Source organism: Artemia franciscana, unplaced genomic scaffold, assembly GCF_032884065.1.
Source record: "Artemia franciscana unplaced genomic scaffold, ASM3288406v1 PGA_scaffold_23, whole genome shotgun sequence".
NCBI classification, from domain to species: Eukaryota; Metazoa; Arthropoda; class Branchiopoda; order Anostraca; family Artemiidae; genus Artemia; species Artemia franciscana.
Genome location: NW_027062649.1, coordinates 1,356,803 through 1,384,052, shown reverse-complemented (window position 1 = coordinate 1,384,052; position 27,250 = coordinate 1,356,803). Strand labels below are relative to the sequence as shown.

At 35.4% G+C, this 27,250-nt stretch overlaps 1 protein-coding gene across 2 annotated transcripts in view; it reads right to left on the bottom strand.

Moving 5' to 3' along the window:
- LOC136041465 (golgin subfamily A member 4-like) overlaps positions 1–27,250 on the bottom strand; it is a 122,526-nt gene that overhangs the window by 76,578 nt on the left and 18,698 nt on the right. For both annotated transcript variants that reach the window (XM_065726150.1, XM_065726151.1), the window contains 5 exons: positions 26,561–26,651; positions 23,299–23,486; positions 12,200–12,382; positions 7,737–7,892; positions 4,605–4,740 (listed from right to left, as the gene is read on the bottom strand). In XM_065726150.1, coding sequence (XP_065582222.1) covers positions 4,605–4,740; positions 7,737–7,892; positions 12,200–12,382; positions 23,299–23,486; positions 26,561–26,651 — 754 coding nt within the window. The remainder of the gene's footprint in view (positions 1–4,604; positions 4,741–7,736; positions 7,893–12,199; positions 12,383–23,298; positions 23,487–26,560; positions 26,652–27,250) is intronic.

Sequence of the window (27,250 nt, the reverse complement as noted above, 5' to 3'; positions counted from 1 at the left end):
TCAAAAGGAAACTTCAGAGGCATCATGAGTGGGGTGTTCAGTTGAACAAAAGGCAAAATATACCTGTTACTACTGCTATTAATACTGCTGCTACTACTGTTACTAGTAATAATTATACACTATCACTGCTACTACTGTTCCTGTTGCTACCACTACTACTATGAGACTAGAACAATTAGGGCTACACGCATGAAGGTTAAAATTTGACAGAGTATTGAGGGGGAATTTGAACTAAATCGAAATACATTATGCCCATGTAGATTGTCCAAAGGGCGTATCCCAAGAATTGATTTGGGTATTATGTTGAAACTTTCGGAGAATACTTAAAGGAAAAGATCGATTGACAAAAAGGTAATATATGCATGTCACTACTAACACTAAGACCACTACTACTTTTCTTTATGCTACTACTGCTACTAAGCTACTCCAATTGCTGCCTTAGTTGCAACAACTTGTAAGGCTTATAGCAGTGGTTCTCAAACGGTGGTACGCGTAACCCTTGGGGATACGCAAAATTTTTTAGGGGATACGCGGCCTTGGCGAAAATCTATTCCTCCCTGCCGTAGCAGAAATTGTTTCTTGCATGTTTGGAGAGAAAAGGGCAAAAAGAAATAAAACAATTCCATTATCAAATGATCAGGTTTCAAGGAGAATTAGTGTATGACACAAAATAACAACTTGTCGGAGCAACTCAAGGTAGTTCTCGCTTTGGTATACAACTCGATGAAACCACGGATGTCATTGGCATAGCCCAACTGACCGTTTTTGTAATTGACATTTTTCAAGATTAAATATTTGAAGATATTTTATTTTGTAAGACACTTAAAACATCGGCAAAAGGTGAAGATGTTTTGAAGTTGTTAGATTCTTTTTTTCCCGAAAACCATCTCGAGTGTAAAACTGTGTGTCAGTGTACGAATGGTGCTAAGGCTACGAGCGGTTACATCACAGGGCTTGTAGGCCATGTTAAAAAGGTTTCAACTGAGTGTAAGTTCACTCATTGTGTACTTCACCATGAGGCTTTGGTGGCTAGGAGCCTCCCTGATGAATTAAAAAATGCCCTTGATCAGAGTGTTAAAATTGTGAACTTCATAGAAACTCGGCCTCACAAATCTCGTCACTTTAAAATTCTATACCAGGAAATGGGGAGCTTCCATGATGACTTATTGCTACATACTGAGGTACGATGGCTTTCTCGGGGAAACGTTGTGTCCCATGTATTTGAACTCCACAAAAATTTTACCGAACAGAAATCCCACCCAGGGTTGCCAACTTGCACACTTTTCGTGTAGAATACACTCCTTTTTTCATTGTACTCTTTCATTCCACGGACCGGATTTCCTATCTTTTTGCCAATTATTTGCTCTTTGCACTCTTTCACGAAATGATGATAGAAAAATTATTAGCAAATAAAATACAGTTAAATTATTTAAGTGCAAGAGATAGAAGAGCCAGTCGGCATGATATCTTTCATCTCTGCCTGTGCTGTCCCTCAATCCTCTTTCGGGTATTTCCAACCAATTACGAAGAAGTAGATCAAAATCTAAATAACAACTGAAAACCTGGTAATTCAGCATCAAATTTTATAGAAGGAAATCAAAAGCTGTTGGGCACAACCGTTCTTCTTGGAAAGGGAAAAGTGAGTATGCAACACGCAGTAAGGCGACGGAAAAGCAGCAACCAAAACAAACCTTTTCAAAGTCTACTCTCAAACTGATAAAATTCTGCAGAGACTTTAGGCCTATGCACCATTTTAAAGCACGAATCTCTGCTCGGGATAGATATTTTTTCTGAAATAAAATCTTATCTTACCAGCCAGCAAAGAATCAAGAGAACAATGATTGTCTGGGCTTCAGGTACAAAAGGATTGGATCCATTGACTTCTTGCATATTGAAGTTGATTTATGTCACTGACAGCCATTTTCTGTTAAAACCCATGCTTTCCATTTGATTGTTAGTTTTATTTATTAATTTATCTATATGAGTTAGAACCTACACATAATTTTGTGTAATGTTTGCAAGGATGATAAATCCGTTTGGTTTGGTTTATTTTTGAATAATTTTTTTTTATTTAAAAACAAAGACACACATAATTTAAAGAACAAAAAGCGCTTACTTTCAAAGAGATTAGTGAGAAGAATGAGCTTGTTTCCCTTTACTCAGTTTATCGAAATTGGGTTCTAACTTCGTTAAATCAACCTTAAATCATCTTCAACGTTTAATTTGTTTCTAGATTTACTTTTAAGGTAGGTTAAACTTAAGAAACCCTTTTCATATTAACAAGTGGTGGGAAACCCTTCAAGAAATTTAACAGATTGTCTTCGGCAATCTGTCATCCTTCATCCACAGAACGTGCCCTAGTCATCTCAAACTTTCTTTAATTATGGCCCTAGAGAGCAGGATTGAACCACATTTTTCGTACAGCTTACTGTCTGAAATACGATCAGTCAACCGGGTACCCAGAACAATCCGTAGGCAATTTCTCTGGAAAACTTCCAGTAAATCTTCATCCGCTTTTCAGAGCGCCTATGGTTCAGAGTCATATTTGACCACTTGTCATCACTATACATTTCAATATTCTAATCTTGGTTTGCAGACTTATCTTCCTATTCTTCCAAACTTTTTTTTTAACTGTGAAAAAACACCCTGAGCATTGGCTATTCTACTTTTGACATCTTCACTCCTCCCACTGTCTTTACTAATAATACTACCAAGGTAAGTGACGCTGGCCATCTGATCAATCTTTTCGTTATCCAACGGCACCTTTTCATCTTCATTTATTCCTAGCCTAAGTGACTTAGTCTTCTTAACATTAAAATTTCAAACCTATTCTAGCACCCTGAACTCGCAAAACCTCTAGAAGTTCATTCATTTTGCTCCCACTTTCTCCTAGGATGCTTAAATCATCAGCATGATTTAGGACCAGGAGATTCCGTGGTCTCCCATTGCCTTTCCTGTGCTCCTTAAGACAAAGTCCATCAAAAGATCCATATAAAGGGGGATAGAACAAAACCCTGCGTAACTCCTAATTAAATACAAAACCAGCAGCTAACCTCATTTCCTACCTTAACCGCAGCAGTGTTATTCGTGTACATAGCACTAATCACTTTGATGTATTTGTCTGGGATATAATACAAGGATACAACCTTTGCTAAAGCTCTTCTATCAACAGACTCGAACACCTGCTCGTGATCTATAAAACTGAGGACCAAAGGTGTTTGACAACAAAGGCATTTCTCAATTATTAACCTAAGAGTGAAAATTTGGTCGACACATCCTCTACCTTTTCTAAAACCCAACTGTTCTTCTCTTAAATCTTTGTCTACACCGTCTGTCAGTCTAAAAAGTATCATATTACTAACTAATTCGCTACCTACAAAGACCAGACTAATGCCTCGATAATTACAACACTCACTCTTATCACTTTTCTTGTATCATTTTCCTCTATATCTTTTCCTGCAACTGTATCTCGGTTTAGCGCATTCTCAAAATGTTCCATCCATCTTTCTTTAACTCTTATCTTATCCCTAATTGTGGCACGTTCCTATTTTTAACTGGGACAGGTCTGGATTGAATAATCCCTTTCAATTTATAAACATGCCAGTACAATATTTTACTAAGATGCCGTCTAGCTGTATCTTCCAGATCCTCGACAATTTTATCCATGGCCTCCACTTCACGCCTCTTTGGTTCATAATTTAATGCCTTCTCTACTTTCTTTACATTCCCATTCCTTTTGTTTTCATGTGATCTATCACTCAGGATGATTCTTGTACAAGCCTCTTCTCCTCTCTATTAAACATAAAGGTTTTCCGCTAATATTCCTAGCTGCAGTCTCTTTAGCGCAGTAAAAAGACTCATTATCACCCCGAGGGCTCTTAGCCATTCACATTTCAAACTTTGAGCGAGTAAATAGAATGAAAACCTTGATTGGCTCTTCTATATGGAATTTTGAGAACGAAACTTTTTGAATTGTAACTCAATGATTTAGCGATGAAACCTGGAATTTACCAGCCTTTCAAAGGGTAAGTTCTAATAACGGTAAATATCAACGGCCAATAATAGTGAACACCAAAAAAAAATAATTTACAGATTAATAAAAAAAAATTATCATTCATTTTCTTATAGTACAATAATTTAGTTTATATCAAATACAATAAAAATCAATCATTAGCACACCAAAAGGTAAGCCAAAAAACTTCAAAATTCGTGAAAAAAAAATTATTCTTCAATTCAGCAAATTTATGAAAATTTTACAAAGTAATAGTTTGGACGTAAAAATCATGTCTTCTTAATTATTTCTTTAGAGATATTTTTCACTAAACAAGGTTTGCAAGACCTTCCATAAATCTTGCCAGCTTCTTATCTTCCATTTCTTAGCTAACTATAGAAAAATACAAACAAACTCTCATTTACTAACTTAGATACTTGTATTTTTTTTGTTCTTTTTACACTACTATACTAAATATTAATAGTACAAACCTAAATAAATCACTGTCTATGCTTTAACTAAAACATCTTCCTACAGTATGGTATGTTAAGTTAGGTAGAATTAGGATAGACTAATTCAAGCTAAGCTAAAAATATTGCAGCGGAAATAATACCTTGAAGTTCTTGCTCCTTTGGAGAAAGACTGTTATTATCCAAGGGCACTTGAACAGACGCTGACAGTGAACTCAAGTCGTTTAAGCTGTCTCGAGACCCTTCAACTTCTGACGACTTGGACTGTAGAAGATGGACCTAAAAAAAAAGCCAAATTTGAATTACTGCTAGTAAAGATTACTGCCAATAATCAAATCAGAAAAACATTTAAGCTGAGAGTATCTCTTTAATGAGGACTGATTGATAACTCATTATTATGTTCGTTTGTTTTTTTTTTTCATTGTGTTATATTTGTGTTTTTTTTTAGTGTTTTTTTTTTTTTTATTTTTTTTCATTTACTATTATGTGCTTTTTGTGTTCTTTCGAATTCGCACTTATTGACCATGAACTTGCGTGCCCTCAGCTGGTCTGTGAATACTATACATAAGAAACATGCGCAGGGAGGAAGAAGGGCTAGGGGCAAGTATTTATCCACAGTAAAGATAATATACATCTGTTTTTAGCGTGCGAGAGTTTATTTTTGTCCTATTATCTGGAAGGGATAGGGGGTGTGTTACATTATAATCGGAGTAACCGGGACGAGTGGTCCAAAGGTATTGGTAGTGGTATTCCTTGACATGGAAGATACCGAAGAGCTACTTTAACAAGGTTTAACGGGATTTCATTGTATAACATAATTTTACGCTCGGTTACAACCACGTAACTACACTCCGGCTCCAACCACCTTCCCCTTGCGGTAATCTGGAGAAGAATCAAATTCTACCGAAATGTAGTAATAGCTACCAACTGTGACCCCAATTCCGAAATTAAGATGGTTAGGCGACAGGAGTTACCCTATAACGGTAGCCTAAAGCTATTTTCGTTTAGTCTTGTAGTATGGGCGACCTTCTAACGGTATTTTGACAAATGTTACGTTAACATTGATTAACGTAATATGACTATTCAAAATTTCCCTAAATTTCTTGAAATTTCTCAAAAAGATATCTAGTGGAGCCAGTATATCCTTCAAGATTGAAGGGGTGCGGCTATCATTCCAGTGTTCAACAAGGGCGAAGGGAGCAAGAACTGTCAAGGAATCCCGCTCATGAACATGGCTAGAAAAACTTTCACCATCGATGTCGCAAACAGATTTAGAGCCAAAAGAAGACGCAAAATTCGAAACAACAAGCTGTTTTCCACCCGTGAATGGTTAGTGTAAATCATATTTTCTCGCTTTGGATCCCCTACACCAGCGCTCTATCCATAACCCAGAAACCAAAACAATCTTTTTGGATTTTATAGCAGTATATGACTCAGTATCTCCCCTGCTAATATGGGAGATCGTGCAAGAAGACAGAATCCTGCAGAAGCTAGTGAGACAGAAGTCTACAATGAGAACACGCATAGCAACATTCGCGTGTGTTGGGAGCTCACATAGCTCATAGAAACACCCTATGGCGTGCAGCAAGTCTGACCAACTTCTCTGATCCCTCTTCAGCTACATAATGGATTGAACCTTCAAGAACTCCACAAGATCAGAAGATGGGATCGACCTAACCAGCGTTGAGAAAGTAGAGGATCTAGAATACGCAGACGATGGCGCACAATTCTCGTTTAGTCAACCATCCAAGCCACGGACATGTTGCAGAGAGTCGTAAACAGTGCTGAACACGTCGTAAACAGTGCTGAACACGCCTGACCACATGTATCTCCAAAACCAAGATCCTGTTTATAAATAGAAATTCGTCAATTGGGTCGCTAAAAATAGCCGTAATCTTGAATAAGTAGATTTCTGATACCTCGGGTCACTGATTAATATCATCGGCAGGGACCATGACATCGGTTTGTAGACCAAATTCAGAGCCTATGTGGCGTATATTTGCTCCATTCTACTGTACAGATGCGAAAACTAGCCATTAAAGGCAGAGAAAAACGTTCACTCGACATCTTTGACCAGAATTGCCTAAAAACCATTTTTCGCTTCGCACTACGCTATAATCAAGAGTAGGAAACTCAGATGGAATGGACATATTATTCGGCACCTAAACAAGCACCTGACCAGCCAGTCCTTCGGATTTGAGCCCCCTTTCAAGTGGAAGATACAACATGAAGGTCAAAAGGAATCATGGCATGCCACAACGAAGAAAGACCTCGACCCTTTGGGTGGATTCCGCAAACATGGACACAAATGGAAAAGCGATGGTTGAATATCATCCAGCCCCAAAACAGAAGACCATACACAGTAGCAGAATGCGATCCAGCTCGTTCTTAGTACCCAGTTGGGCTAAACAGTCTGTGCCTCATCTCCAGTACAAACAAATAAGTATACGTACTTGCGATACCACCAACTCTCCATCTGCGACAAAATAGCTAACATTAGTATAGCTTGAAAAGAAAAGTCTTTTCTTTCTTATTTATTACTTTCGAGCTACCGTCTTTTCCTTCAATTGCATTCTCCAAATCTGCGAGCGTGATGTAGCCACAGCATTGCGGAAACTCTACTCAGAAGAATGCAATATGAAGTAGTAAACTTTTGTACGTCGTGACAAGGGCACGAAAAGAGTAAACAATAACTGAGAAAAATGGAGAAAAGTAAGAGAAAAAAGAACAAATAACATCAAAAAAATATAAAAAGAAAAAAGGAAGGGATAAAGCCCCGGTACACAAAGAAGCACAGAAATATTACATGCCAGAAGGTACACCTTTACAAAGATTATCCTTGAGACTCTTACTTAAAGTAATGAAAAAAAATAACAAACATTAGCCATTCTAAAGAGCAAAGCTACCATTTAATTTGTTTTTAAACTAACATTTTAATTACCAGAACAACTAAGTTCAAATCTACGACTACCCTTAATTTTTGGCATAGTTATTTGGAGCTTTCTCTTCGAGATTAGCTCTAAAATTTTTCTCCAGATGGGCTTTAGCCCTTTGTTCTAGCTGACATTGCTCCTTCATGTAAGATAATCTTAAGATATTTTCAGTCTGGTAAGATATACTCGATTCTTGCAGCAAGAAAGGCAAAGTTGTAGTACAAATAAAGTTTCATTACTGAATTTCCATATTAAATCACACTGAATAGCTTATTAGTCACACAAAAACATGAAAGAACTGAGGAAAAGTCTCACTACAAGAATGAGCTATGGTAACCCTACCTTACTTTGTAGCACAGTTATCATATGATCTTTCTCTTCAAGGTCTGCTCTCAAATTTTCCTCTAAATGGGCTTTAGCCTTTTGTTCCAGTTGACATTGCTCCTTCAAATCGGATATTCTTTTTAAGGCCTTATCCTGTGTTTCTGCCAAGACATTCTGAAAACATAATCATACTAGTGAAACTATCTTGTTATTACTTAACTCTTGCCTTAGTTCAATTTCAATATATTCAAGAACACCAACTGATGCCTTTTTTATGGAGAATATTGACTGTCATGAATTCTTAAATTGAAAGTAAGGTTCTACATTTTCCTCTCAACCTTAACAACTTAAAATCTATACACGTGCTTCTCCAAAACATCTAATCTAGTAAAACATCTATTCTCACGATTTCTGGGACAACTCTTTGGTTTTAACATAGATTTTGCGATGTTAGACTGGGGTCCCACATCAGCAATGGGGAATATAGATTCAAAATATCCATAAAATCAGGATAAAATTCATTTAATTTTTCCCCTTCTTAGATGATTCACTCTCAGGGGGGTCATTAATGACCTCCCTCCCAAGAAGTGATACCACTGTGTAGGAAATTTCTCACAAACTACAAATAACTAGAAAGTGATATGGTTGTAAGTAAACTTTGTCTGTTTTGCACACAAATGAGCATAGTCCAGACCAAAGATTATGGGTAACTTCTTTTGATTGAGTCGACAGATAAACTGTTAGGGAACTCAAAATGACCTCAAATGAATCTGTTCTTCAGAATACTGTTATCGGTGTGTCAACCTTAAGACAATCGAACCGAGCTATGTACCTTCGTGTATGTCTTGACGTTTGGACAATGGGGGACGCAATACGAGAAAGCTCTAGAGCTCTACAATCTGTCTTTTATACCCCAAATGAGCATGGTCCAGACTGACGATTACGGGTAACTTATTAAAAGGGAAACCGGAGCTAGTGTCAACAAAATCACCAACGCCACCCAGTGTTTGGCATTTCATGGCATTTTTTTCAATTTAATAAGCAAGCAAAATTAGTGCGATAAGAGTTTTTAGCAAAATTGTCGTAGAAATAAGTGTATGATATCAATTTCTGCGAAAAACACAATTATGGAGCTTGAGGAAAATTCCAAAAGACACCAAATGCTAGATGGCGTTTTTAATTCTTGTATACCTTAACACCAGTTTCCATTCTTACAATTTGTTCAAACTCTTTGATTCAGACCTACAAGAGGGATGAAACGTTTTCTTCTCGAGGTCTTCTACATCCGACAGATGAGACTTTTAAGTCAGAATTCTGGAATTTTCTGTCTTCAACGTATTCTTTTTGAAACTGTCTTCTTAACGCTTTATACAGTGAGTTCACCTCCTCCCCTTCTTCCTAGAACTAGGGACAATTTCAATTTTTACTAAATTACTAGAAAAGCACAAATTTTTAACAGTTGAAAAAATATTCAGCCCTAGATAAAATCCTAACAATTGTCCTAATACGCTGCAACACGGAGCTAACCGAGTCTTCATCATCTTTTGTCGAAGTATGCTGTCACTTTTATTTCTTTCCTCAAACGTTGAGAATTATCTATATTGTACTTATATCAAAATTGAATAGCGATCCAATACAGAAATAAGAAAATCAGAATACAATGAAAAGTATAGAGTTTGTTCTGTGTTTCAGGGATGGTTTCAATCCTCTTTCACCTACCATCCGAAGCTCTGTACCACCTATACCCTAAGGCTAAATTGCAGGCAGACAAGAAGTGATACCTCCCAGTTGAGTTGGGTTTGTATATTACATTCAAACTCATTAGTAGTCGGGAAAAAGGTGCATTTTAATGTCATTAATCATTTTAGGGAGGAGTACAAAATCAATGTACTCTAGATCTGACTCTCACTCACTCGGACTATCTGTCTTGGCTTTTTCTACAATTAGCCATGGCTTGATGCCTACAACTACTTGATTTTACTTCAAAATTGAATTCAAAATTGAAAACTATAGAAAAAGCCAAGAAAGATAGTTTGACTAAGAGAGAGACGAATCTGGCATAAGCCATTCTAAGAATGTATAAAAGTGATGTGATTTCATTTGCTGATAGAGAAGTCTGAAGCCCAAAAAGAGCTGTTAAATAGGCCTTCTATTTAACAAATTCGAGAAATTCGAAATTCAAGATATTTAACATAGAAATTCGAGGAATTTCTATTTGAAGAAAAAAAAGGAAATGTTCGCTTAGGTCTATAAGTCTTCTCTTTTGTACAAGGGAATTTTACATCAGCGTTTCAAATTCTAAAATTTATCAGAGCCTGGAATCAAACAAGCAGCTACGCGACCGAAAGGTGCGGAATTCAACAGAAAAAATTACTGACTAGATTGTCTAATGGCTTAGCATTAGGAGTGGGTCATAGTTCTGACCTAGGGATATGGCATAACGCTACTGTTTTTTCGATATATTTTAGCGGAGTTCTTGCTGAAAATTCCAAATCACAGACCAGACTGTCAAATGGCTTAGCATTAGGAGTGTGTCAGGGTCCTGACTTGGGGGATATGGCATACGTCTTTTCGACATATTTTGGCGAAGGTCCTGCTGATAAAAAAATTCAAATCACAGACTAGACTGTCTAATGGCTCAGCATTCGAAGTGGGTCAGGGTTCTGACATAGGGATATGGCATGCTGTCTTTCGATATATTTTGGCGTAGGTCCTTCTAAAAAAAAAAAATTCAAATCACAGACTGGACTGTCTAATTGCTTAGAATTAGAAGTGGGTCAGGGTTCTGACTTAGGCATATGACATAAAGCTACCGTCTTTTCGAAACATTTTGGCGTATGTCCTGCTGAAAAAAATTCAAATCACAGACCAGACTGTCAAATTGCTTAGCATTTCGAATAGGTCAGGTTTCTGGCTAAGGGATATGACATACTGGCTTTTCGACATATTTTGGCGTTAGTCCTGTTCGCATGGAATCTATTGTCGGCTTTCAGACGGGTTTTAAGTTTTTCTTTTCAATATCCGTTTCATGAAGTTTGTCTTTGACAACTTTACGTCCTGTGTTCATATAGTGAATTCTAGGATTGTCACAGTAGAACCATCTATTTTCCAGTCATATATCAACGATATGAGGACAAATCTAGCCAGCTTTATATGCCATTCGGCAATCGACACAACAGCTCATACAGCCAGTCAGTTAAGAAAAGAAGTTATGTATGTCTAGAATAGATTAGAGCAATACCAAAACCCGTTCAATGCTTCGCTGGTCTTTCAAGTGGATCTCATGATGATTCACAAACGATCTGATGAGATTGTCAGCTTTAGTGCAGCGTAAAATAAGAAGCTGTTAGCATGTCTGGTCAACAACGTCAAATATGTCAACGTTCAGCAACGTCAAAGCGTTATTATCTTTAACATTAAAGCATCCAGCGGATTTCATAAGCTAATCTTCCTCCGAATTCACAGTCAAGCCTTATGCCCCTTCATTCAAAAGTTCTAAATATGTTTTTTCGCCAAAAAACTTATTCCATATTTAACGGTCTCGACACGAGTTCTACATAATGCTCCCAAATCACACTTGGCAGCACTCAAAGGATTACAGATAGGGCAAAGGAGTCAGGCTGCAACACCAACAAAGATCTACTTTAAAAGGCAAGATTATATATATATATATATATATATATATATATATATATATATATATATATATATATATATATATATATATATATATATATATATATATATATATATATATATATAGGATAAAGATCCTCCTGAGCCATTGCTGGCGCATAGGGCGTCGATTCGACGTTTCAGTTGCTGAGTGTTTTTTACAGGGAAAAGTAGCAAGTTTGTCACCCAACCTTGCTACAGCGGGGATCGAACCTTGGTGCTCCGGATTGCCAAGCAGAGCATCAAAAGATTTGATATGCTCAATGAAATCATTGATGTGACATCAGAAGTGTCATCACTCTGACTACCTGAAGGGGAAGAACCCTAGAAAAGAGCACTTAAAAGCAGCATTTTTGGCAAAATATCATTTCAGATGAAACCGTCTCCCTTAGAGAGTTATTTCATCAGATTCTTCCACTGGTTATTTCAGCAAAGGCTCAACAGACGAATAAAACAACTGCGGTAAACTAGGTAGAGAAATAACAGCAAATCATACGCCCATGATATGTATGGCACCAAAAGTAATATTTAAAAAAAATACCATAATTATTAATTAATACGTTTGGCATACCGATTCTTTTATCTTTTCTTTGTAATTTTTACTTCCTCTTTGTAACGACTGATTGACGATTTGACTTAGATTTTACTAAATGAATAATCCATTTTCTGAAAACGATTTTTTTTTCTGTCAAGGCCTTTCCAGAAAAAGCCTTGAAACTTTCAAAAAATGACGAGTGTGAAGATTTTGTATTCACAAATGACAATAAAAAAATATTGAGTTAAAAATAATATTATTAAAAATATACCTTGATTTTTTCCCGTTCTCTTTCCGATTCCTTATAGTAGTTTGAGAGATCTTGATATCTGCCTTTATACTTATGGTATCTTGATTTTGCCCTCTGTAAAGCATGTACAAGCTGCTCTTTGCTTACTGAAGCATAAGTTCCAGTACCTTCGGACAGCTCACTAGTAATGGATTCTAAGTCAGACTAAAACGGAAAATAAATCATGAAAATTTGCAGATTGGTGAAAATTAAAATTTTAGAATAAGCAAAAGAAAGCAGCACATACTGTAGAGGGCTCCCGGTATTTTCTCGCACCCATTTGCTTTTTCATGGTTTCCTGGCACCTCGCACCCATTTACTTTTTCATGGTTTGTTCCAATTTTTCATACCAGCCGAATATTTTGACTTTTCAGATAAATTTGCATCTCCCTTCCATTATTAATTTCTACGTACGTGCCCGGGCGCTATGATTTCGTGGAAAGCCACTTTTTTTCTACTTGTTTTTTTTTTCTAATAATTTGCTAAAATACGAATTTACAAAATTCCATATTTTATGGAAGACTCACATATGAAAATTCATACACAAGAAATATCAAATATAGGAATATCATATACGACATTCATACATGGAGAAATATGATACATGAAAAATCATGCCTGGAGAAAAATCATATAAGAAAAATTATTATCTATTTTTTCAATGTGGAACTTTTTATAAGCCTTAACGCTTAAATAGCGTTAAGGTAGGTATACCTGTTTATTTCAAAGTTTAGGATTAGTACATAAACATCAGTAAACAACACATAACCACAATGCATGCTTATCGGATTAAGGCTACTCCAGCTAGAGTAAATTATATTTCCATACACCATACATCACACCAGACCACCATATTTTTTTTCCACCCTTTACCGGAGAGTATCTAAACATTTCATCAACCAACTGTCTTTTGTAACTTTTCTTTTATTTAATTTAATTGTTTTTACAGATTTGCAATTATGCCACTTACTTTTGTTAAAAGTAACCGTGGCAAAGATCATCTTATTCACGATTAAGCAAAAAAAAAGTTTTTTTAACTGAAAGTAAGGAGCGACATTAAAACTTAAAATGAACAGAAATTACTCCGTATATGAAATGGGTTATCCCTTCCGCAATCCCTCGCCCTTTACGCTAAAATTGCGGAGGGGACAACCCATTTCATATACGGAGTAATTTCTGTTCGTTTTAAGTTTTAATGTCACTCCTTACTTTCAGTAAAAAAAACTAGTTTTTTTTGTTCAATTTCTGAACGTTTTTGAATTAACGCATGTTTGATTTTGACTCTCCGCACATAAATTATTAAAATGAAATTTGCATATTAATTCTTTTTTTTTGGCTAAATGGCTTTTTCTTAGTTTTGATCAGACGATTTTGAGAAATAAGGGGTGGGGAAGGAGCCCTGTTGCCCTCCAATTTTTTCGTTACTTAAAAAGGCAACTAGAACTTTTAATTCTTAACGAACATTTTTATTAGTAAAACATTTACGTAACTTATGAATTAACTTACGTGACAAACTTTTATATTCTTATATTTTTATTATGTATATGAGGAGGTTTGTCCCCTCGTTAATACCTCGCTCTTTACCTTCAATCTTAAGTTTTGTCCCAATTCTTTAAGGTTAACCCCTGAATCAGAAAGGCCGTAGAATAAATAGTTTAAATTACTAAAAATACTTTAGCATAAAGAGCGAGGTATTTATCTTCTCCAAAATACTTCGCTCTTTATGCTAAAGTATTTTTAGAACCCCTCATATGCGTAATAATCTCTGTTCGTGTTAAGTTTTAATGCTACTCCTTACTTTCAATTGAAAAAACTTTTTCATGTTTATTTTTTCATTGTTTTTTTTTATAGTAATGCTAGAAAATCTTGCGCCCTTTTCATTGAATTTCTCTTCCCCCATGACATATTCCTCCACGGAAAGATCCTCCCAAATAGCCCTCTCCCCTTAACCCCACCCCCAAACCAAAAAATCCCACTGAAAATGTCTGTACGCTTCCCAATAACCATTACTGTATGTAAACGCTGGTCAAAGTTCGAAACTTGCAGCCCCTCCCCCAGGGACTGTGGGGGAGTAAGTCATCCCCAAAGACATAGTTATTACGGTTTTCGACTATGCAGAACAAAATGGCTATTTCAAAATTTTGATCTGTTGACTTTGGGAAAAAATGAGCGCGGGAGGGGGCCTAGGAGCCCTCCAATTTTTTCGGTCACTTAAAAAGGGCACTAGAACTATTTCCGTTAGAATGAGCCCTTTTGCGACATTCTAGGACCACTTGGTCGATACGATGACCCCTGGGAAAAAAAAAGAAAACAAATAAACTAATAAACACGCACCCGTGATCTGTCTTATGGCAAAAATACGAAATTTTACATTTTTGTAGATAGGAGCTTGAAATTTTGCTATAGGGTTCTCTGATAAGCTGAATGCGATGGTGAGATTTTCGTTAAGATTCTATGACTTTTAGGGGGTGTTTCCCCCTATTTTCCAAAATGAGGCAAATTTTCTCAGGCTCGTAACTTTTGATGACAAAGACTAAATTTGATGAAACTTATATATTTAAAATCAACATGAAAATCTGGTTCTTTTGATGTATCTTTTAGCATCAAAATTCCGTTTTTAGAGTTTCGTTTACTATTGAGCCGGGTCGCTCCTTACTACAGTTTGTTACCACGAACTGTTTGATAGATTCAAGTATATTTTGCAAAAGCCTGGAGAAAGTTTTAACGATTGGTTATGTGTGAAGGCCAAAAGTTTAACTATCTTAACTACCTGAAGTTGTCTAGCCAAGCTTCTTTTACTTCGAGCATTGCTTTTGTTTTTGGAGTGGAAAGCTTGGTTGAAGAAGGAGAGTTGGGTGGCAGCAGTTTCAAATTGAAGCAAGACTAAAATTGATAGCTTTTTAACATATGCAATGACTTCCTTGTCCCATGGCCGAAAATCTCCTTGAATTTCGAATAGGAAATGTAGAGCACATAAAAGTAATAGGTACTTATGATATAACCCCGATAACTCAAGTTGTTCATCCATTAACACATTGTAAAACCTGCTTTTTTCGTTAGTTTCTTTCAGCATAGCGTAAGACAAAACAAAGAGAAGTGACTGAATAGGAGGGAAATATATAGTCTAGATGAGGTAAATATAAGGTAGGGGTGGGGGTAAAGTATTTGGACAGTGTGAAGTTAGAAAACAATTCTTACTTCATAATATGCAGAATAATTGTACCTAACATATCAGGCATGCAAGGTCGATTTTACACGAAAGGAGGTGAAGTCGCTTTATATAATGAAAATCATAATCATTCTGCTGATATAACAAAAATTGAAGCCAAGAAGGTATGCAACCAAATAAAAACAGCAGCAATTTCCTCAACAGAAACAGCCCGAAGTTTTATTGCGCTAGCCACCTCCTAGATTACTCAAAGTGTCACCGCTTGTCTTCCACAACTAACCTTTATGAAATATTGACTGCAACTTAAATGTGAAGAAGCTCAGTGTCTATACCCGGTTCCAATACCCTTGCAGACAATTACTTTAACAGATGAGTTCAAGAAAAGTTTAAAAGGAGAGGAGTGTTTAATTTTTTAGTCTGGATGCGATAAGCTTATTATTATCTTTGAAACCAAGCAAAATTTAAAAATGATGGAGGCTACTCAGCATTGGTACGCGGATTGTACATTTAAGTTGCTCAAACGTTGTTTCTACAGTTATACACCATACATGCCGTTAAATATACTGATGTGCTGCCCTCTATTTATACTCTTCTCCTAAATAAAACTGGGTGTACATATCGAAGAATGTTTCCTGCCTTGAAAACCTTGACTCCGAACCTTCAGCGACTTGAGAACGGTGCTCGCAATGCAATAAAAGTGCTTTTCCGGAAACGGAGTTACATGGCTGTTTCTTCCATCTCAGGAAGTCACTTTGGAGAAAAATTCACACGATTTCCAGCAATTATAAAGAATACCCAGAATTTGCTTGCTATATGAAATGTTTCCAAGCACTTGCATTTGTGCCAGTGGAAGATGTCATTTCATCCTTTGAACTTTTGGTTCAAGGGGATACCTATGCTGAATTAGAAGGCATGGACCTTTTTATCGATTACTTTGAGGACATATGTACTAGTACTAGCCAACGTGGACGAAGGCGTGCCCCTCGACATGAAATAAAATCGTCAAATGATGGACTTTACCCACCATTCATTATCTTCGCTCATTTGCAAAAAAATTGCATAGTTGTAGCACATGTAGATATCATATCATTTAATTAAAATTATTTTTTATGTTTTAATAAATTGTTTGATGATCCGTGTATAATTTTTCGTATATTAAATTTCCCAATGTGTGATTTTTCATGTATCAAATTGCTGTGTATGAAGTTTCGCATATATGAAACTGCATGTATCAATATTCCGTGTATGAAATTTCTTATATAAAATTTCGTGCTTCCCGAGAATACACATGCAACTACTACCGATAACTGGGCTTAGAAGGTTGCCCCGAGGCTTTTTCGCGTATGTTTTTTTGTCTTTCTTCTGTCCATACAATAGTGTTTTGTTTTCATTTGCTTTTTTTTAATAAACAGATAAGGCTTTACATGCAGCGCTAACATAGAAACACTTCATCTCAAACTAATCCGTACAGCGGATATAATCAAAAGCAGAAATACTGAAAAAATCAAAACTAAAACTAAAGAAAAAAAATTAATGGTCTCTTAAAATGTTGTTTCTATGTTTGTTACATAGGTAACAGGATAGCTTCTCACAAATAAAATAAATTATCCTGACTTTTCTCATCATTCTGATGTTAATATACGATCTCAATACCATAATAAAAATTTACCCTGCAAAATCTGAAGGTCACACGCATAGAAAAAGAAAAAAATTGAATAAAGCCCAGCTCCTTGCTAGTTTTATAAATATATTTTTGTATTCCTAAATCCACGGTACCAGGTATAATTAAATATCTGATTTGTCACCAGTCTTTTAACGAGGTTTCAGATGACTGTTGAACCTTCTATAGAAAGAGTCGACAGATAAACTCTTAGGGGTAACATCACCATGAGGATCGTCCTTATTTTCGGCGTGTCAGCATTAAGATAATTGAACCAAGCTATATGCCTTCATGTCTGTCTTGACGGTTGAAGTATGGGGGGGGTAAAATACAAGAAGGCTCTGGAAAAGGGTGCAAATTTATGTGCTTGTCAAAAACGGCCATCGACGCTATATCAAACCTCTCATTAACAAACTGGAGAGAGTTATAGGGAACGACTGAACCGGTCCTAATCTGGATCTCTTGGAGTGGTGCCAACAACGTTTTCGGAGCACCAGCATACAGCACGCATTCATACTCGGTGAAGGGTCTAGTTGGTGTCATTTATTCTATTTTTTCACATTGAAAATTTCTTTCTAGATACATAGTGTAAGTCCGGGTTAACCATAAGTTTTAGTTCAATATTTGAAGTTTATAGCCTCTATTCTTCTTTTTCTGTATCTGTGGATACAGGATTACTGCACATCTGGCAGTACGGCTAAGTGATTTTCGTTGAATGGGCAGTGCTAAGACCTGACACAGAAACAAGATCAAAACATGTTTCCCTTTTTTCTAATGAATTTCACAAAACATGCGCATTTATATACTCCTCTCTCTTCTTCCCTCCTTCTCTTTGTCCGTCATCATTTCCATGCTGATTAATCATTCTTGTATAGTACACCCCTGCAGATAATTTTCCTTCTTGATCAAGGTGGGGGTTTAAGGTATCTTGAATCGCGTATTCGGCAATGCTGATTCAAATGGTATACTTTTTCTTTGCATCCGACTCCATTTAGATGAGTTTCCGGCTATTTTTCGAAATTCCCTAAATTCTGTCTCTCGATATTCTTTTGCTATTAAGATTAATCAAAATAATGGTTACCATTCCTAAATCAACTACCAATGGTTTTTTCACCAGACTTTCTTTTTAAAAAATGTTTTTTTTAATTTTTTGGTTAAATTGCTTACTAGGTCGCACCGATCACTGCAACTGTAATTCAAGTACAACACCATATCCCAGGAAAGCAACTTTTCAGTCTGGTGGTGGCGCACTGGGTTTGACCTCAGCTTAATAATACAGGACCCAGAGATCGAACCCGGTTGTAGCAACAGACTGCAGGGCCGACGCATGCACCTTAGTAGTCAAGAAGCGCCATTAAACCGATACAATACAAAAGCAACTTTTCATAATCTTCGTGCACCATAGCATCTTGTGTATGTAGATGCACTTTTTGTCAAAAATTACGTCTTATTTTAATGTTATACGGACGAATTTCAATATTAAAAATAGGTAGATATGAGCCTTAGCTTCCAAACGAGGCCTTAAACAGCTTCCTACGATATTCTAGTACCCTACTAGCGGCAAAAAAAAATATTATTATGGGCTAGAGTTCCATGTGTACTAGGTTGCCTCTTAGAGGGGGGATATTCTTTTTAGCTTAAATAAGGGTGTCCATAAAAAATCTGAATAATTCTAAAGGTTAATAACTAACGCGTTTCCAATGAATCGGTTAAAATATTTTAAGCAAAATTTAAAAATCCATGACTAAGATAAAATCCAGCTGTTAAAACCAGGGACTGTTCATTCTACTCGAATGCTCTATTCATTTTACTCTATCTTAAGGCTATATGCTAGTGTTCTTTAGAACCTTAGCCCCTCTATGTCATAAATCCGTTTGGGTGATGTTTCTACAATCATGACAAAGACACTATCGGGATAAATCTCGATTCCAGCATGCTTAGGGCGTTCATTTCACTCAACCAAACACAACATATCTCATGAAATTATATATTTTGGCAATATCAACTTTAAACAAACCAAGTTGCCAACTCAATAATATTATCAAACATTCATTTGTTTTTTTCTACACTCTATTATTGCTATTAGTAAAAACGCTATCAGTATCAGTAAACGCTATCAGTAAAAAATACTTCATTTGTAAATAAATTATGAGAGATTTGACTAAACTTTTTGGTCAAAGCTTATAAGGGACAACTTTTCTACAAACTACAACTTTGTCCCCATTGCGTGACGAAGCCAATCAAAGGGCATACAACTACTCTTTCAACGCTGTTTTTTGCCCTGAGTAACACATGGCTTAATTTCACAAAGGAAAAAAAACTTATCCGTTTTAAAATAATTAGTTTCTTCTATTAAAAGAATAATTTTAGAACTCCTAAAAAAACAATGAGAAATGTCTTTTTTATATCACCTATGTCCTCATTAACTATTATATTGCTGAGGTAAAGTTTAACCACGCTTTCTCATAACGAAAATTTAATTAATTTGTCATGTTCTGAATCATTTAGCCTAACAATAATTAATTTAGAAAAAGGCTTCGTGACACATTCAGATAAATTAGTAATGTTCGTTGGAGCTTCAATCTATAAATAAAAATAAAAAATAAAAATTGATGTGTTGAAACGCTAATAATGAATAATACTTTTGGCTGTTTAGCGACGTGAAACAGATTTTATTAATACATATTAATGATTCTCACCAGGAGAAATACATCCATTACCAGATCAATAATTTTGAAAAGAAATTTAAATCAAATATTCATTTAGTATCTACATAGCAAAAATGAAAACGGATACACTATTGTTTATAGCCACACAACTCACATTGAACAAACTCACACAAAAAGAAATATTTAAGCCAACTATTAATGCTAGTCAACACATACATTCTGAAAGAGAAAAAAGGAACCCCAACTGGAATAGAGACATCACACTCCCAATACAATTTTGGGCCTCAAACTTGATTTTTACACAGCCCCTTTCGCCAAAAAAAATTATCATCTTCCAAAGATCGGATGTCTTTATACTAAAGCAAGTTCTAACATATAACTTTTCCATCTAAACTAAATATACGACTGCAGAAATATGAAAGCGTATAACCACTTCTTTATTAGTTAATTAACCTAACTCAATTCAACATACACACAACCTTTAAGTTCATCGTTTTTACGGCTATTATAAATGATTTTGTTATATTGCAGGTAACAGAATTAATCCCCTCCACTTCCCTGCAATAGTCACGATTCACCTGTCATGGATCGACAAAATTGCTAAGCAAAAAATTTCATCAATTTCAAAAAAGACCTGACGGGGGCAATCTTGAAAAAAAAACCTTGTAGACGCTGTAGATATTACCTTGATATTATCCTATTTAATTACTTTATTATTTTTCATCAATTCAATTCAAAAAATTTCATCAATTTCAAAATAGACCTGACGGGGCAATCTTGAAAAAAAAACCTTGTAGACACCGTAGATATTACATTGATATTATCCTATTTAATAACTTTATTATTTTTCATCAATTCGATTCAAAATTTTTTATCAATTTCAAAAAAGACCTGACGGCGCAATTTTGAAAAAAAAAACTGGTGAACACTGTAGATACTAGCTTGATATTATCCTATTTAATTACTTTATTTATTTTTCATCACCCAATAATACACTACGTCATCATGCTACATTATCTCGGTGAGACGCATTTTACTGGAGTGTTTTCTCACTGTTGATAAAGGAATTAGTTTTTATGAACCATTTATTTCAACGGTGTCTTTAAAAGCAATAGTTTTGCCAAAATCCACGTGAAGCAGAAGAAAGAATCTGTATTCGCTAATAAAAAGAGCAGTTACTAACTCAAGGAATTTTTTTCTGTATTACATTATTATGGTAGAAAATATTTTTAATTCAAAATAAAACTTTTTTACTACCGCTCTTAAAAAGAGCGGTGCATATGCCTAGTGGCATACTTAAGCACTGCCAATTAAGAAATATCAAAATAAAAGGAGCATTAAACTATCTTGTCAAATAAAACATTTAAAAACAGTAAACACTAAATTTTTTTTTAATTACTGTCCTGTAGATATGACTTTTAATCAAATTTGCTGACTTTTCGTTGACATCAGTCAAATTTCGTTGACTTAATAAAGAAATATTTTACTCAAAGTGGACTAGGGGCTCAATAGGTATTAGCCGCTTTTGCAAAAGTTCGGTAAGTTCGACAATTTGAAAATGAACATCTGTTACCATACCTAACACTCATGATTAAGCTGAAAAATATACATAACTTTTTGGCTTAATGTCTCTGCTTCCTGCGCAATTGTCATTTGTACCTTTATATGTACAATATTACCTTTATACGTAATATTAACGATAACATAAATAACAAAAACATTGTTATTTTTCTGCTCTCCTACGATTTTAATATATTAACGGAAGAGGAGATTTTCGAAATCATTCTATAGCTGAGATTCAGCTGTATCCATTTATCGAGTTACATTTTGAAATTTGATGTATATAATTTTTTATTGAAAATATGTTAGAATCGGTCAAAATTTGCTCAAAAAGGCTAATCATCCTATTTTTAAAGCAAGTTTAGATCCTTTCCCCTTATTTTTCCCAACTACCTTATTAACCCAGTTACCTTGTTTTTAAAACAAATTTTGATCTTTTCCCAAGAAAAAGAAAGTAATATTATAATTTTTAGCTCGACGAATGGATAAATCTAAGCCTAATGAGTCAGATGATACAATTGCCTTATTTGGTTTTTGTATGCAGCTACAGGTTTATCGTGTATCGCGAAATCGCATCGTGTATCGCGATTTGCAACGTGTATCGCGAAATCGCATCGTGTATCGTGTATCGCGTGTATGGTTTTTGTATGCAGCTACAGGTTTATCGTGTATCGCGAAATCGCATCGTGTATCGCGATTTGCATCGTGTATCGCGAAATCGCATCGTGTATCGCATCGTGTATCGCGTGTATCGCAGAAGGAACTGCTAAAATGTATTCCACATAGTGTGACTATTCTGTCTTGTTTTTATATGGTATGTATTCGTTATCGAATAAGGAAGATTTGCGCCCGATCCATATTACAAACTTTTGCTGTACCTTCCCACTCCATATCGCAACGCACGTGTTATTAAGAATTATGGTGCTACTGACATTATTCAGTCATTTTAGTTGCTTAATTTAAATCTGAGCTGCGATTGGAGTTGCTTGGTAAATGTACTTTTGAAACACATTAAAAGAATTTATTTATATTTTATTATTTATTTATCATGGGGATGGTTTCTACTGTTTTAAAAAGTAGATTTGAGAGAAAGAGTCAAACTTTAGCGTAAAGAACGGGGCGTTGAGGAGGGAACAGCCCCTTTCATATACGGAGTAATTTCTGTTCGTGTTAAATTTTAATGTCGCTCCCTACTTTCAGTTAAAGTTTTTTATTTAATTAATATATAAGATGATTTAAGTTCCAATTAGAGCTTCTGTTAGCGCTCACAGAGGATCCTATATGGTCCCAAAATCATTGAGCATATAATATAAATAGGGTAGCTTCCCAATTAGAGAGTATTTACAAAGTTCTCTTCAGACTTGATCATCCTTTACGGCATATAATTTAAGTGTTTTCAATTTTTTTTTTATAAATAGTTTTGGAAATTTTGTCCAAGGCATGGCATTTCGTTTTAATAGGGTGGGACATACACCGTAACCTATGGTGGCACAGTGGCTTAATGTCTACTTGGAGACATAGACCTGGGAGAACGTTTTGAAGTAAAAAGCATTAAACTTTGGCTAAAAAGAATCTACATCAGGGTTGGGCAAACTTTTCTATGGAGGGTAGCGTGGGAAACTTCATTGCAAAAGGGGGCTGCAGATATTATGCACAGCTTAATTATAATTTGCGTGTAAATATAAATTAAAGATCAAAATAACCATGTACTATTTCTTTAACATTCACACTGCATAACAAATTCAGACCACGAACTACAATTAGATATGAAGCACCAAAGATATCAAAATAATAACACTTCTTACCCTCTTAGATCTATCCATCACGACCTATTCTTGGTCTATTCCTACCGTATACTGAAATTTTCTAAGATTAATTTATTGGTTGTTTAGATTTGTGAAGTTTTAAGAGCAATTCTACAGTTTTGTCAGTATTGCCACAGTTAATCAGGAAATAAATAAGCAAAAACTAATTAGTTAAATTTAACAGCACTTTTTGTCTCGAATTTTAAGAATATGCGTACCTGAAATTGATATGGCGTGTAGTTTGAGTCGTAGGTAGACCCAAACAATAAACTATCTCTGTCTATGCTATTTATGGAGCCTTGCGAGGATTTTCTATTTCGTTTTGGTTCAGGGGTAGAGATCATACTTGAACCAGGTTCGTCTATATCTAGCAAGCTCACATTCTGGAACTGAGTGTCATGAGAGTCTACAAATAAGAGGAGACAGTCGGCAAAAAAAAGTCAACATACTATATCTAAAGACAAAGAGAAAGAGTAGAGGGCAGCCCCTAGGGTTACTATGTAATCTTGGTTTGCCTAGAAATGTAGCGGGGGGAAATGGGAAAATACCAAAAGGTATGTCCGTATTTAACCCCCCTCCTTGATTTTGAGATTTACCCTTTGTGGCATCCCTATCGAAAATTGTCCTTTTTTGGTATTTTCTTGGAAAAATTGAAAAATACCTTTTCAGTATTCTCCGAGAGAGAGAGTCAAAAGCAAATAAAATCCCCCCCCCCCCACTAAATTTTGGCATGACTGGAAATAGCTGTATAATCATAATTAAACAGATTCCTTCAAAAATGGTGAATTGACCTTTTATAAACTTTATTTAGGCATCAACTTTCTAGATTTTTTAAAGAAATAGACTTAGATCCAAAGGCAGGACTGAAAAAGAAAATGTTCTATTAAGTAATGAAATAAAAAAAAAACTAATTTTCTTTAGCTGAAAGTAAGGAGCGACATTAAAACTTAAAACGAACAGAAATTACTCCGTATATGAAATGGGTTGTCCCCTCCGCAATCCCTCGCTCTTTACGCTAAAGCTTTTAATTGTTTTAAAAAGTAGAATTGTGGCAAAGAGTCAAACTTTAGCGTAAAGAGCGAGGGATTGCGGAGGGGACAACCCATTTCATATACGGAGTAATTTCTGTTCGTTTTAAGTTTTAATGTCGCTCCTTACTTTCAGCTAAAAAAAATTATTTTTTTTTTTTATTTAATTTCTGAACGTTTTTGAATTAATGCATGTTTGGTTTTGGCTTTCCGCACATAAATTATTAAAATGAAATTTGTATATTAATTCTTTTTTGGCTAAATGGCTTTCTCTTAGTTTTGATCTGACGATTTTGAGAAATAAGGGGTGGAGAAGGAGGCGTAGTTGCCCTCCAATTTTTCGGTTACTTAAAAAGGCAACTAGAACTTTTAATTTTTAACGAACGTTTTTATTAGTAAAAAATATACGTAACTTAAGAATTAACTTACGTAACAAACTTTCACAACCTTATATTTTTATTATGTATAAGAGAGGGTTTGTACCCTCGTTAATACCTCGCTCTTTACACTAAATCGTAAGTTTTGTCCCAATTCTTTAAGAATGACCCCTGAATCAGAAAGGCCGTAGAATAAATAGTTGAAATTACTAAAAATACTTTAGCATAAAGAGCGAAGTATTTATCTCCTCCTAAATACCTCACTCTTTATGCTGAAGTATTATTAGAACCCCTCATATTCGTAATAATATCTGTTCGTTTTAAGTTTCAATGCTACTCCTTCCTTTCATTTGAAAAAAGTTTTCATGTTTATTTTTCATTGTTTTCTTATAGTAATGCTAGAAAATCCTGCGCCCTTTTCATTGAATTTTTCTTCCCCCATGACAGATTCCTCCAAGGAAAGATCCTCCAACATAGCCCCCTCTCCTCAGCCCCACCCCCAAACAAAATAAAATCCCCCTGAAAACGTCTGTACACTTCCCAATAACCATTACTATATGTAAACACTGGTCAAAGTTTGTAACTTGCAGCCCCTCCCCCAGGGATTGTGGGGAGTAAGTCATCCCCAAAGACATAGTTATTATGGTTTTCGACTATGCTGAACAAAATGGCTATCTCAAAATTTTTATCCGTTGACTTTGGGAAAAAAATGAGTGGGAGGGGGCCTAGATGCCCTCCAATTTTTTTGGTCACTTAAAAAGGGCACTAGAACTTTTCATTTCCGTTAGAATGAGCCCTCTTGTGAATTTCTAGGACCACTTGGTCGATACGATGTCCCCTGGGAAAAAGAAAAAAATAAATAAATAAATAAACACGCACCCGTGATTTGTCTTCTGGCAAAAAATACAAAATTCCACATTTTTGTAGATAGGAGCTTGAAACTTCTACAGTAGGGTTCTCTGATACGCTGAATCTGATGGTGTCATTTTCGTTAAGATCCTACGACTTTTAGGGGTGTTTTCCCCTATTTTCTTAAATAAGGCAAATTTTCTCTGGCTCGTAACTTTTGATGGGTAAGACTAAACTTGATGAAACTTATATATCTAAAATCACCATTAAAATGCGATTCTTTTGATGTAGCTATTGATATCAAAATTCAATTGTTTAGAGTTTTGGTTACTATTGACTCCTTACTACAGTTCGTTACCACGAACTGTTTGACTAAAACCAGAACGACTATGAAAATATATCTATTTATTGCTTCCTGTAAACTTAATGAGTCTTTCGACTTTTTTTTTACTTCAGGTTTCATTTATTGAATTATGAATTGTTGCTTTTAAAATGCTATACTAGATTAATTAAGCAAAAGTAAAATTAATTTAGTTGCATTGCTCTGAATAGTAAAACGCATGAAAACAATTTTTTGCTTTCCTAAAAATTAAGACAAAATAAATGTATTAACAAATATTATGTGCATACTATCTTTTAACTGATTACCAGAGAAACCCCTTGAGTTTCATTTAACACCATTTTGTCTTGAGCCCAGTTCAAGAGTGGTTTTACCAATCATCCAGTTGTTCACCGAAACCATCTCGACATTCTAATCATAATATTTGAGACTGTGTGAAAACAAATAAAAAAAATAAAAAAAATAAACAAGGAACAAAAATTCATGAAAACGTAGGAGGGGGAGATCAAGAATTATTTCCAGTTTCTATAGTGAAGATACATGCATTTGAAAAACATTGAAAAAACATGCATTTTTACAAACCTAGATGAAGGGCAATTTTGCTGTTTTTCGATTTTTTCAGTGACGATCCAAAACAGTATTTTCAAAATAAGGGGAGATAACTGATATTCCCTTCCCCGATTGTTGCACCTAAGCTATATAAAAAAAAACAACATTGGTTCATAAATCACTCACAAAATTTCCAATTGAAGAAGAAGAGAGAGAATGAGAGAGATAGAGGGGGAAGAGAGAGAGGGGGCAGAGAGGAACATAGTTGGAAAGGAACAGAGAGAGAAAAAAACAGAGTGAGAAGAATTATAGGCATGGACAAAAAGAAGAAAAGTACCATTTGGATCTTCCTCAGTTATGCAGAACTGAGAACTTTCTAATTTGGCTGATTCATTCATTCCAAGTGATTCACGGCTGAAAGCAGAGATCTAGAAAAGAGAACCAAGGTGACAATGTGCTAGAAAGTCAAACCCCAACAACACATACAGTATCTTCCTTGTGGATATCTCCTCAACAAAACCCCAAGTATGTGTTGTAATACATAGTAACCTTTTTTTCTTTCAGTGGACATGTATAAAGCTCATTTGGCCTTAATTCCTTGACAAGAGTAATTTTTCAAGGTATTTTTTTGTGCCACTAAAAGGACTAAGCTTTACTTCCAATGTCAACACCAAAGCACTGAATTATAGCAACCCCTTTTGGTATTGAGTTAATGCCAACTCTATAAAGCTAGTGATATTTGCATGACCCAAAAATCAAACTAGCAAAAACTTGTTGATACAATATGCTTTGAAACCAAAGGCCATAGGTGTCACAGCTTTATCTTATATTTTTTAGGCAAAATTAAATCCATGTTCAACAGTACTTTGCTCAATGTTAAACCTCTCGGGGAAAAGGGCACTACGTGTTCATAGACTTTAACTAGACTTGAAGATGTATCTCCTGCTGTTTTGTAGCATGTAGCTTCTTCAGCATAAGCTGAAACGTGCTTCCCCAGACTACTTAAAAAATTGAAAGTTTCTTCTAT